The 11,657-nt window shown below is 38.7% G+C and overlaps 1 protein-coding gene across 1 annotated transcript; it reads left to right on the top strand.

Moving 5' to 3' along the window:
• Nucleotides 1-2,176: 2,176 nt before the first annotated feature.
• LOC149552058 (uncharacterized) lies at nucleotides 2,177-10,273 on the top strand. Its single transcript, XM_089790170.1, has 5 exons — nucleotides 2,177-2,406; nucleotides 2,876-3,122; nucleotides 5,610-5,837; nucleotides 7,652-9,033; nucleotides 9,181-10,273. The coding sequence occupies exons 1-5, from the start codon at nucleotides 2,177-2,179 to the stop codon at nucleotides 10,271-10,273; spliced, it is 3,180 nt and encodes a 1,059-aa protein (XP_089646296.1).
• The last annotated feature ends 1,384 nt before the right edge of the window (nucleotides 10,274-11,657 follow it).

Here is an 11,657-nt window from a genome sequence, read left to right as displayed (position 1 = left end):
TATTAACATAGATGGTGGTTATAGATTCAAATCCTTGAATTTAACTTGTATGGACAAAGGGAAGCTCGTGCAAAAACCTGTTATAATGAAATACATGTGAGAACTTGAATTTATAAGTCATGCTAAACAATTTACTAATTTAACAGTCTTACCTCTATAATTTGTTTTTTTTTGTCTTTTCATTTTATTTTATTGAATTGATTATACACCTTAACAATATATTAGCTATGTGAATTCATTTATTTTAAACTCAAATTTATATTAACTCTATCATAGATTATGGTCATAGGTTTAAACATTGGGTGGAAGGAAAGTCATACAAATAGATGTTATAATAGGACATGTTAGGGCTTAAATTTATAGGCCCCACCAAACAAAGAAATGAAAAGTAGATAAGGATTAGCTTGTGTAAGATATGGCCTCCTCTAGGAAGAAAAGTATTGTCAAATGAGGTCACTCATTGCTTGTGTCTATATTCCATTTCCCTTTGACCTTAATTCTTCCCTCTACCCAAACCACAATGATAATCTCTCTAGGATTAAAACAAGAGAAGAAAATAAGATATAATTTAAGTTTAAGTAAATAAATAAAATGAAATAGTTTATGATTGAATATTACTCTATTTACTTAGGAGTTTTTGGATCTTCTTAATCACCCATGTTTCAAAACAAAAATAAAAAATTATAAGCAAAATAATCAAATCATTTATAAATAAATAAAAAATTGCAAGAAGTTTTGAAAAGAAGGAAGAGAATATCACTAGCATTATATTCTATCCATATCCTTCCTATTGATATTTTTAGCTTCCACATATAGTTATTTAATGGACTCATAGAGTGAGACGTCTAAACCTCAAACTAGTAAACATAAAGATAACTTTACACCACAAGTATCAATGATAACATCAAAAAAATATCAAATATCAAGTTACGATTGAAAACATTGATCTCTGCCTATAAATAGACAATAAGTAACGATAAAAATATATCCTTTCGTATTCTCCCCTATAATCACTTTTCGTCATGTGTATTGTTACCAAAATTTCACATGCTGAATTTTACTAAGAAGTAACATCACAGAAAACATTGCAAAAGAAAGTATTCATTTCTATTCATTTTTATCATTTTGCAATCATTTATGAAACCATGCGCAAAAGAGATACAAGTGTTCATTGTATAGATCATCACTGATATGTACAATTTTCATTTTACAATATGAAATGGATTAATGTGTTGAATAGAGAAAGTCTCACACAAGCCGTGAGGATAACTGATTAATTTTCTTTCATCAAGAAATACACTAACAGATAAATATATACATGAAAAAAATAAGAATAGAGATAACCAATCATTGCCTGTTGCTTTGACTGGTTATGGTTTCTTTTCCCGCCACACTTGTCCAGCTCTGAGCTCCACACTCTCCAGTAACTGCAAAAAAATATAAGGCAACTGATGTTAGATCCCGAGGGATCTAAGCAATGACTACCTACCTCTACGACTATATTGTCTATCTGTCAATGCATTCCGTCATGAAGGAAAACGAGCAGTGATATTGACATTTAATGTTAAAAAAGAAATAAAACCATTTGTGAGTGTCACGAGCCCATGCTCGAACCTCATAAGATATGCAACAGAATAGAAAAGATGAACAGACTAACAAATATGCATTATGAAGTTATTATAAACATGTGCAAACATGCAAATGGAATCCAAGTTCCAGATCTTAATTCAACAAAGGTGAAACTGAAGCAAATATCAATCAAGACATGGTGTTGATATACGGCTTGGTTATGTAACTGCAACTATAAGTTGGAAAGGCGAAAGTGTGATAAATGACAGAGGTACTGTAGAATAACATATGCATATAAAGAGTAGAAAGCCAGTGGAGAAGATGCAGCTTTGTTAATACTGTGGTCACCATTTCTATATCAGCCTCTGTATTGTCTCTTGTTCGAGAGCATCAGCTTTAACAACAACTTATCTCGGGGGCTAACTATTGCCATTCAATGCAAGCTTGTCATCAAAATCTGAAGCCAGAAAATACATTGAAAGTTTCAACCTGAAAATTTATTAAAATAAAAGGAAATGGAATTTCTATTCGAACTTGTCTCATTGCAAAGAAGCATAATTGTACAACAGCCCAGCTGGCTTTGGCATGGCTTCCTTATCAAAGAGGAATGGTGAGGGAACCAAAACAGGACCATCTAAAAGAGCTACATAAGGCAATTAAACTTTGTGAAAGTGCTTTAGCCAACTCAAACCCTGTTTACCTTGATCTCGGGCCTCAGTTAGACGCACACATTTACTATATGGAATCAGGAACTTGTGCAACGTTTCTTGCTAATATCAATGATACTTCTGATTTCAATGTGACATTTAATGGCAATACATACAGCTTGCCTGCATGGTCTGTGAGCATTCTTCCTGATTGCAATAATGTGATCTTCAACACAACAAAGATTGCCATGCAATCCACTGTTGTGCAATCAAAGCTTATTAATAAAGATCACAAGGCAACATGAACAAATTGTAAGCGGTATACTGAGGCTTTAAGAGTATGGGGAAATAATTTACTCACAAATACTGGCCTTCTGGAGCAAATATATACAACTGAAGACTCAAGTGATTATTTGTGGTATACAATCAGTGCTGAAATTACTGACAATGGACTTAATAACACACTCCCCATTCTACATGTAGAGTCATTGGGACATGCATTGCATGTTTTTGTCAGCAAAAAATTTGCAGGAACTGGATCTGATCACAGAGTTACAAGTCCAATCAAGATCTTTCAATGCAAGAATGGACATATCAGATTGGATTAGAAGATGGATGGATACACCTTGCCGTCTACACAGCCTACATGCATTTTGAAGGACAAGGATATTTGTGAATAAGAAAAGTGACACGTCTGAAGAAAGGATTTTAATCTGTGAGGAGGCCAGCCTGAAAGACTCACAAAATTTTGGAGGAAGAGTTGAAGGACATAACGGTGTCAAGTTGCTTGCAATTGATGAGTTCGAGGAAGCGGCTGGAAGATATCAAAGTGAGTATGAAGACAATGGAATTAACTTCAAAGGTGATGCTGATATGATTCATATGGGAAAACATTCAAATCTACAGGTATATCAAAAGGAGAAATAACATAACATCAGAATTTTTCGTTACCTTTCAACACATACATCTCATGATGACTTTGACTTTCAAATAGCAGTGAAACTCAAGCATGGCAACCATCAAACTCTTCCATGGCAGCGAATAACTCCAAGAAACCCTCCTAGCCGCAGCTCCAGAATGGGTTTCGAGAGCTCTTCTTTCTCGCTTTTGTGAATGTAAAAAATGAATGACATTCTAGGGTATTCAAGCCTTCTTATGCCCTATTTTGTTGTTTATAAAATTTTGAAATCCGGAGGGCTTTCCATGGGATTTTATTCCCTTTGCAATTGTCTTTGTTTTGCTTTGAAAGGGGGGGATTTTTACCCATATTTAGCAATTTTTCATTTTTTTGCATACTTTTTGTCTTTTATTTCTTTTAAAAAGGTTCAATTAAATTTATTTCTTTGTAAAAAAATAATAATAATAATTTACTATAATATGATTTATTTGTGCTATTTTAATAAGTATTAATTATTTTAATGGAATATTAGTTGATTCGATTATCACTTAATATTCTATAAAATAATTAATATTTATTAAAATAAAAAGAATAGATCGTATTACAATAAATTATTAATAAATATTGAATAATTTATATCTTATTTATAAAATATAAATCATTCAGTAAACATTGTTGTGCAAAGAAATAAACATTTAATTTCTTTTAAAGAAGGGTTAAAAGACAAATATTTTGCAAAATTATATGACTAAGTGTTGAGTCAAGGGGGAAGATTGCAGTTGAGGAGTTATTGCTTTTGGAGGACTTTTTGAGTCTGGTAGAGGTTTTGGGGCTACATTTATGAGGGGCAGTTGTTGATATTATCAGACCATGCCTTTTGGGCTATTTGGTACACCTTTTTGAAGTCTTGTCAAAGACTCAAGTTGGCCTTTGGGGTTGAATCCGACCCAACATTTATGACTTTTGATAAACTGCAGTTGAAAAAAGATGTTAAGGATGAGTCTTTCAACTCATTTTGGGGGTTCTGATTTGTGTGGATATAGATTTTGTGGCTTTTTCTCTAAGTCCTGGACCTCATTTTACAGAGTCTGTAATTCATTTCTAGAGATGTAATACAGGTTGCAGTAGTGTGATTATGCTTGGTGAAGTTATCAGTGAGCCCTTTTCCTTTCTACAATTTCTGTGTGCATTTCAAAATGATTGGATAGTTTAACTTGTGAATGTTTCATTATTCCTTGTTTTCTGTCTCATTTCAGCACCTCTATGTAGAACAGTAAGTTTGTTTGCAGGTTATAACATGTGTTTTGGGTGAAATTAGTCAAAGGAAGGTATTAGTTTGCCTCCCTTTTTGTAGTTTCAGTGGAAAACCTTATTATAAACCATTTGTGCAAGTCTTTACAGGAAGTTGTGCTTCATCTGTGTTTCATAAAGCTGTATTATCCTCTCTGTTACATGTGGGTTACATTTCCATACCCCTCTTTGGTGTATCACTTCCTTATTTTAAAACTTAAGGTTTAGTTTTTTTTGGTTTTCAGTAACTTCTTCCCCTTTTCCCTCAAGTTTTCTGTAAGTTTCAAGAGGTTATCACTGAGAGATTCAATAAGAGCCGGCCTAGAATCCAGAGGTTTCATCTCACTGTCCAGTCCCACATAGTGAAGTGAATCCCATGTTAAGTAAGGGTTACTGAATTTTTTCCCATTCAGTAAAGGGTGCAAATCCTGAAACTTAACATGTATATTCTCACTTATCCTTACCTAATTGTCTTAATGTTTTACTATGTCACTTCTTAGAAAAATGTGCTCCTAAGAAAGTGATCTCTATGAGAAATGACTATACAGCCTAATAAACCACACATATAACATGACATTTTATAATTTTTATTAATTAATTTAAAAGTATGTAATTTTTAAATTATTTAATAAATTTGACAAGTAGTCAAGTCAAAGGGAGTTTATTTGACTTGAATAGTCATTTCCATCCGTATGATGGGATCACGTTCATCACAGCATGTGGCTATCTTCCATTCAAAGTGTACACTTGACCAATTTTCAAAAGATCAAAAATATCATGAATTTTTCTAAAAATTTCAGCATTTGATCTTCATGATCTGCATAGTTCGTAATAGAGAACAACAATACATTTAGAAAAAAATCACTACATTTTTGTGAATCTGAAAAAAAAAAAGGTTGACTTTATTTTGTCTTTAGTGCATGGAGATTAGCCTCTCCCATTTTCTCACCACCCATCCACAAACCTCGTTCCAACTATTATTTTCAATCGTCGAGAAGCAGTATTTAGAGCCTTCCCACTTCACTATTTAATTCAAAGATACTCGAGCTCTCTAGTTTATTATTTGACGTTAAATGGGGAAATTAGAATAATGCATTTGTATCTTCTCAGGAATCCTTCGCTTTCTTGGTAAGAAATCGAGCCATCAAAGGCAATCTCATTGTACATCCCCTATGTTGAATCCATTTGAGTTTTCTGATTTTAAGCTCAATATGATGCGCTTCGAGTTGAACAAAATGAGGGCTTGGATCATACCCCGCATCTTCACCTGGGCTCTGGCTCGCCTGCTTCTCGAAAATGTTGGCCATTCTCAGACCTCACTTTCTTCGATGATGAAGTACGACCATGAGAGTATGTTTCGAACAACTTACGATCGTTTTCTAGAAGTTGAGGAGCATTGTGCTTCTGTTGCAAGTGAAGCACAAGTGAAGGAGGTGGATAGAGTGGATCAAAGATAAACACGAATGCAACAATAAACATTCAAATCAATAAGCAAAACACAAAGACATCAAGCTATGCTACAACACCTCATACTCGTTAACATAACTAAAATCTATTACAAATCCTTAGAATGCTACAACATTCCATCCACTCATGATCCACAATGAGAAACCCAAAATGGACAGCTGAATGGTTGGCTGCACATGGAAAATGAGTGGTCTATTTCTCTACGGCTGTGATGGTTGTTTGTCTGTGATGGACGACCGGTAGGTGGAGAAATTACTCTGCCAACACTCCCCCTTAATTTCTTCCACTAATGCTACTACATTTATATGCTTTGGGTTTTACGGCTTACCCCTAACCAATGTAAATTCTAAAGTGGTTTAAGGCTCACCACAAACTCCACAAACATTACAAAAATGGTTTCAAGATCACCATAAACTTTGCTCTCAAATGGTTAACAAACCAAGCACTCATTGGTTCTAATGACCATGAATCATCACTACAGGGAAACTATCATCACTCTGGGCCTTTCTCTTTTGTACTTGCATCAAACTAATTATGAGTCCATATAAAAAGAAATCCATCTACTGAGATACATGGGTGCCCAACTGTTGTACTCGCCAGTTCTATAGGAATCCTTTTCACATACATGGTTCATCAATATGTCAAACCAAACTCTAAGGTGTCTGGTACAACCGATAATGCACCCCTTACAATAGCTCATTAACAAACAATTCTCATTCAATCTTCATCACTTGATTGGGGGATATCAATTTAGCAATCTACTATTACATGACCACATTTGATATGACAAAGCCTTAAACATTTTCTCATCCAGATTCCAACACTTAAGCTCCAAATCAGCACACACAAAGACCTTTGCACTATGACAACGAGCTCTAGCACACCATCTCACCTTTTATTCAACATGTTACACCTAAGATAACCAACTTAACTTTAACAACTAATACATAACAATTGACACACATATTTCAAACACAAACATAATAAAAATTTTCATGATCAATATCTTCCATGCCATGTGTATGCATCCTATAGCACTCCCGCTTGCATAGAGATGCTCCATATGCTTCGAATCTATGAATGACAGCATCGCACAATACTAACTCAAACACACTTTAACTTTGACTTCCTTCTTTTCATGACTTCTCTATTTCTTATAGTAGTCTCTTGATTTGTTCTTCTCTTTCTTCTTGTAGAAGATAACTTCAAATGCCATTGCCTGTTGGGCTACGTTGCCACAACACTCTTCACCAATTCTAAACTTCTCGAACTCTCCATGATCTCTAGGATCATCTCCCGTTAGCTTTGATACCACTTGAAGGAGGTGGATAGAGTGGATCAAAGACAAACACGAATGCAACGATAAACATTCAAATCAATAAGCAAAACACAAAGAGATCAAGCTGTGCTGCAGCACCTCATACTCGTTAACATAACTAAAATCTATTACAAATCCTTAGAATGCTACAACATTCCATCCACTCATGATCCACAATGAGAAATCCAAAATGGGCTCTGCTGATCACTGGCCCAGTCTATTAATTTATAGAGAAATACATTTTAAATGCCATTTACACTGTAGGAGGAGTTAGATGTAAAATTTGTAATGGACAATTGAAATGGACAGCTGAATGGTTGGCTGCATATGGAAAATGAGTGGTCTATTTCTCTACGGCTGTGATGGCTGTTTGTCTGTGATGGACGACCGGTAGGTGGAGAAATTACTTCGCCAACAGATTCCAGATGAAATCGCCCGAGTCTTTTTGGAGAATGGGAGCAGGAGAAGGGATCTGCAACTCTTTTGCCATTTAATTTACAACAGGAAGGCAAAAGTTTCAAGCTGACTTCTTTATCATTATATCCCTACTATTCAGAAGTTCAATCTGAAGGCAATACAAAACTCATGAATGTCACAGCATCCTTATGTTTGCACATATCTAAGAACAAGAGCAGTGTAATCGATGATGTCATTTGGGAACAATTTAAAGTACAGGTAGGGAAAACTCATCTTTGCATTAATTTTCAAGGAATTTATGCTGAATCAGATGGCGGCAGTCAAAAGTTGTGCATGTTGGGCCGATCAAAGGTGACCCTGCGGCAGAAAAACTTCACTGCTCGGTGGGAAAGGCAGGCGCCTCCTCTGGTTGAAGATGACAAATTTCTACTGCGTTTGCAGATTCAGCCCAACAACGGCCTCACCAGCAGAAAGATTGTTGGGCGATTGACAAGCTTCCATGATTCAGATCATCCCCTGTTCTTTGATCCCCTTTATATCACTTTCCCCTTGGATCACTTTCCCTACAAATTTCTCACAGAAAACATGGTTGAAAGCGCCTGTAATGCACATGTTCATGAAAATAAACCCGTGGATTTGGAATTGTACCAGGGAGAATATCAGCCGTGTCAATTCGTCAAGTGCATGTTGAAAGGGAAGATAGTGGAGGGGATCCCAAATTGGAAATGCAAAGGCCCAGCAGAGTACTGTAGCAGGGTTGGTCCTTTCTTGGATGAAGGGGGTTTCAGCAACTCGAGGATTCTCATTCAGGGCATTGAATGCTTTGGTGACAAACTGGAGACAGATGTTAATGTCAGTGCCGCCATTAGAGTTTTGCCTGCACCAGAAAACAACACCGGAAGATCAGTTGGAGAGGAACAAAACACCATGTGGATCCAAGGAGTATGGAGAGGAGCATCTCAGGGTGAGTTTTGTATGGTAGGATGCTTTGCATCTACAACTACAACTACCCCTACCCCTGCTTGTGACTTTCTAGTCCGTCTCTTCATTCCTAGAGCTTTTTCGCTCAAGCAGCGCAATTTGATAGTAGGTTTCATTTCTAGCATTCGTAGACACTCAGGAAAGGCCTTTTATCCTCTCTCCTTTGAGTACCCAATACAGCAATACACATCGCTGCCCTATACAATGGACGGTCATCTAACATACTGTTACACCAAGACTAACATTGCAGAAGTTCTCTCCAAGCGAGAAAGTTCAATTAGGATGGATGATCGGATAAGGGGGCGTGTGTTCAAGTATTCCTTAGCAGGACGATCAAGGGAGAGTTTCCATGTGTTAGCGCGAGATCTATCGTTGCATTCAACGAGCGTTTCCAGTGGGATTAGTTCAAAGTCTACGATGGATTTGGAAATCATAGCTATAGAAGAGTTTATGGGGATGGATTTATGACATGGACCAATATGTGACTTAAACTATCATCAAACCCAATCGGTCAGCTTGAAGCAAGACCAGAGGCGGTTCATCAAACTGACGGCTCAGCTCAAATTGCATGAAATCTTTCCTACTCTGTTCAGGCTCTCCGTTGAAGGTGTGTATGATGAGCAGAGGGGTAAAATGTATCTTGTAGGCTGCCTTGACATTCGGGCTCGGGCAGAGATTTTCCACAGTAACAGTAGCAATGGTGTGGAAGACGGCCTGGACTGTCAAATTGAACTGAAATTGCAATACCCACCAACGAATCTCAAGCTCTTGGTAGATCCGTCCGTGAAAGTTTCGATTCAGAGCAGCAGGGGAGAGAGCGATCCGCTCTATTTCAAGCCAGTGGAGTTCCAAACAGCACCAATCTCGTACAAACGGCAGACACTAGAAGCGATTCCTCGGAGGACATTGGAGGCAATGCTCAACATTTTGTCTCTCTTCATTGCAACTGCCTGTGTTGTGAGTCAATTGGTGTATGTTGTGAACAATGCAGAAGCATCTACATACATTTCGCTAGTCATGGTGGGAATACAAGCTCTGGGTTTCAGTATTTCTCTTACAACTGGGGCAGAGTACTTTTATTTTCATGCAACCTCAAATCACATTTATTATTGTGGAATTGGGGTAGGGCCTTCTCCCTTGTTTGGAATCCTAATCAATGTCATCTTATTGCTTGCGTGTATTTCCACAATAGGACTTTTCCAAACAGTTTGGAAATCTCGTCTTCGTCTGGCCCAAGTACCTAGTGAAAAGCGGGTGCTTATCTCCTGCGCAGTCATTTACGCCATATGTTTCCTTACAGAGATTTATGCTTCCATTGGTAAAGCCCCACCTGATTCTCATTCCAATTGCTGGAAGCATGCGGTGAGGCCTTATGTGGGATTGATTCAGGATTTCTTTTTGCTTCCTCAGGTTGTTTGGATTTCTGAATGGAAATACAGCGGTAAATCTGTGAGGAAAATTTATTACATTGGGCTAACTGCACTCTACCTTTTCCCTCAAATGTATGATTACGCCATCTCTGGATCGACGATTGCGATAGTCCCATTTGACGGCGAATGTCATTCTGAGCGAGGGAGTGTAAGGGTGGGCTCAGCTCTGGCTCTGCTGCTGGTTGCTGTAGTTTATCTCCGCCAAAGTGGATCAAACTACAGAGGAGCTAAGATCAACATGCCGCTCAAATCATGAGCAATCCGCCGATTTTCACTCTTGATTGCTAGTATTTGTGCTCTCTCGTAGCATGTCTCATTGTTTTAAGTTCTCGTCAAGCGAAGAAAAGAGTATCACATTAAAAAAAGTGAAGTCAATATGAGTGTGACTGTGACTGTCACGGGGCTGGATTTTATGCTTATGCTTAGGTTAAGCCTTCTCCTTGAGAATCTCCAAACTTCACGCGGCACTGGCGATCCCTACTTCTGACCTACCGTAAGATGCGACCATTTTCGTTCACCCAGACTATGCCTCCCCTTTCTTCGTCAAATGCCTCCACACCTAACTGCCTAAACATACACTCCTGCGGAATAGAAGCGCATGCCGAACCACCCTTACTCCTGGTTCTCTCCCTTAGGTGCTCCACGCATGCATCCTCGAGCTTCTAGCTCTGAACCCCTTCCTAGCCCTTGCGATATCTTCACCTCTATGACTCCCATAAGCCCACCTTACTTTGACATCGGCCGTATGTGATCTCAACTCCCACGAGTCTCTTGACCAAGTCCTGATCCTCCATGATCACCTTGCCACTCTTGGAATGCACCGAGCTCCCACAGCTCCCCTTGTTCAACTCACCTGACTCCCCGAGCCCCACACTGCACCTCTGCAACCCTGCATTGAGAACCACCTAGACTCCCTTGCTGAACACTGCATCCACACTGACTGACTTAGACCCCATGAGTACTCCCTAGTTCATGCACATACTTCAAATTTATACTCAGCACCACCTTGACATCTCTATGAACTCTCTGGCTCATACGCATACTCTCAGAGTATACTCCATACCTAGTCAGTACCTCTCTGAACCTTATAGCTCATACGCACACCACCTCGATACACCTGATCCCGGTACACTCGCTGTCCTTAAGGCACCTCTCTGAACTTCCTAGAGTCCTCTAGTCCAATCCTCAACATGACTATGCCTCCACGACACTCCACCTCTTGTTGGTCTCCCTAGCTCCCCATTGAACCACTAAAGCCCAACCCTTGTTCCCCACAGAACTACTGACTACCTTAGCCAACCCTAGGTCCCCACCATGAGCCCAACTGCTTCGACACCCAAGTCTATGTCTACAAGCCCTTGTTGGTGAACACTGCGTTCTCGTGCACTTGGTGCACTCGAACCAACCCCTTCATGCATCCACGATGTCTCATATTCAATCCATGGATCCCTTTGCATTGCACAACCTACTTGAGTTCCACACCCTAGCTCCATGATCCACCCAACCCTGTTGGACGTTGGCTGGGGAGACCAACTCAGTTACCACTTCGCTACTTCACCTCTGAACCACTTCACTCATTCGCTTCACCCGTTTCACTCATGCACCACAAGCCTTTGCTCCTAGCCTTCCATCATGAGTCA

The sequence above is a fragment of the Cupressus sempervirens genome, chromosome 6 (assembly GCF_028749045.1).
Source record: "Cupressus sempervirens isolate cs-2001-9-10 chromosome 6, ASM2874904v1, whole genome shotgun sequence".
NCBI classification, from domain to species: domain Eukaryota; kingdom Viridiplantae; phylum Streptophyta; class Pinopsida; order Cupressales; family Cupressaceae; genus Cupressus; species Cupressus sempervirens.
Note: the sequence above shows the minus strand (reverse complement) of the source record. Positions and strands in the feature narration are given on the sequence as shown.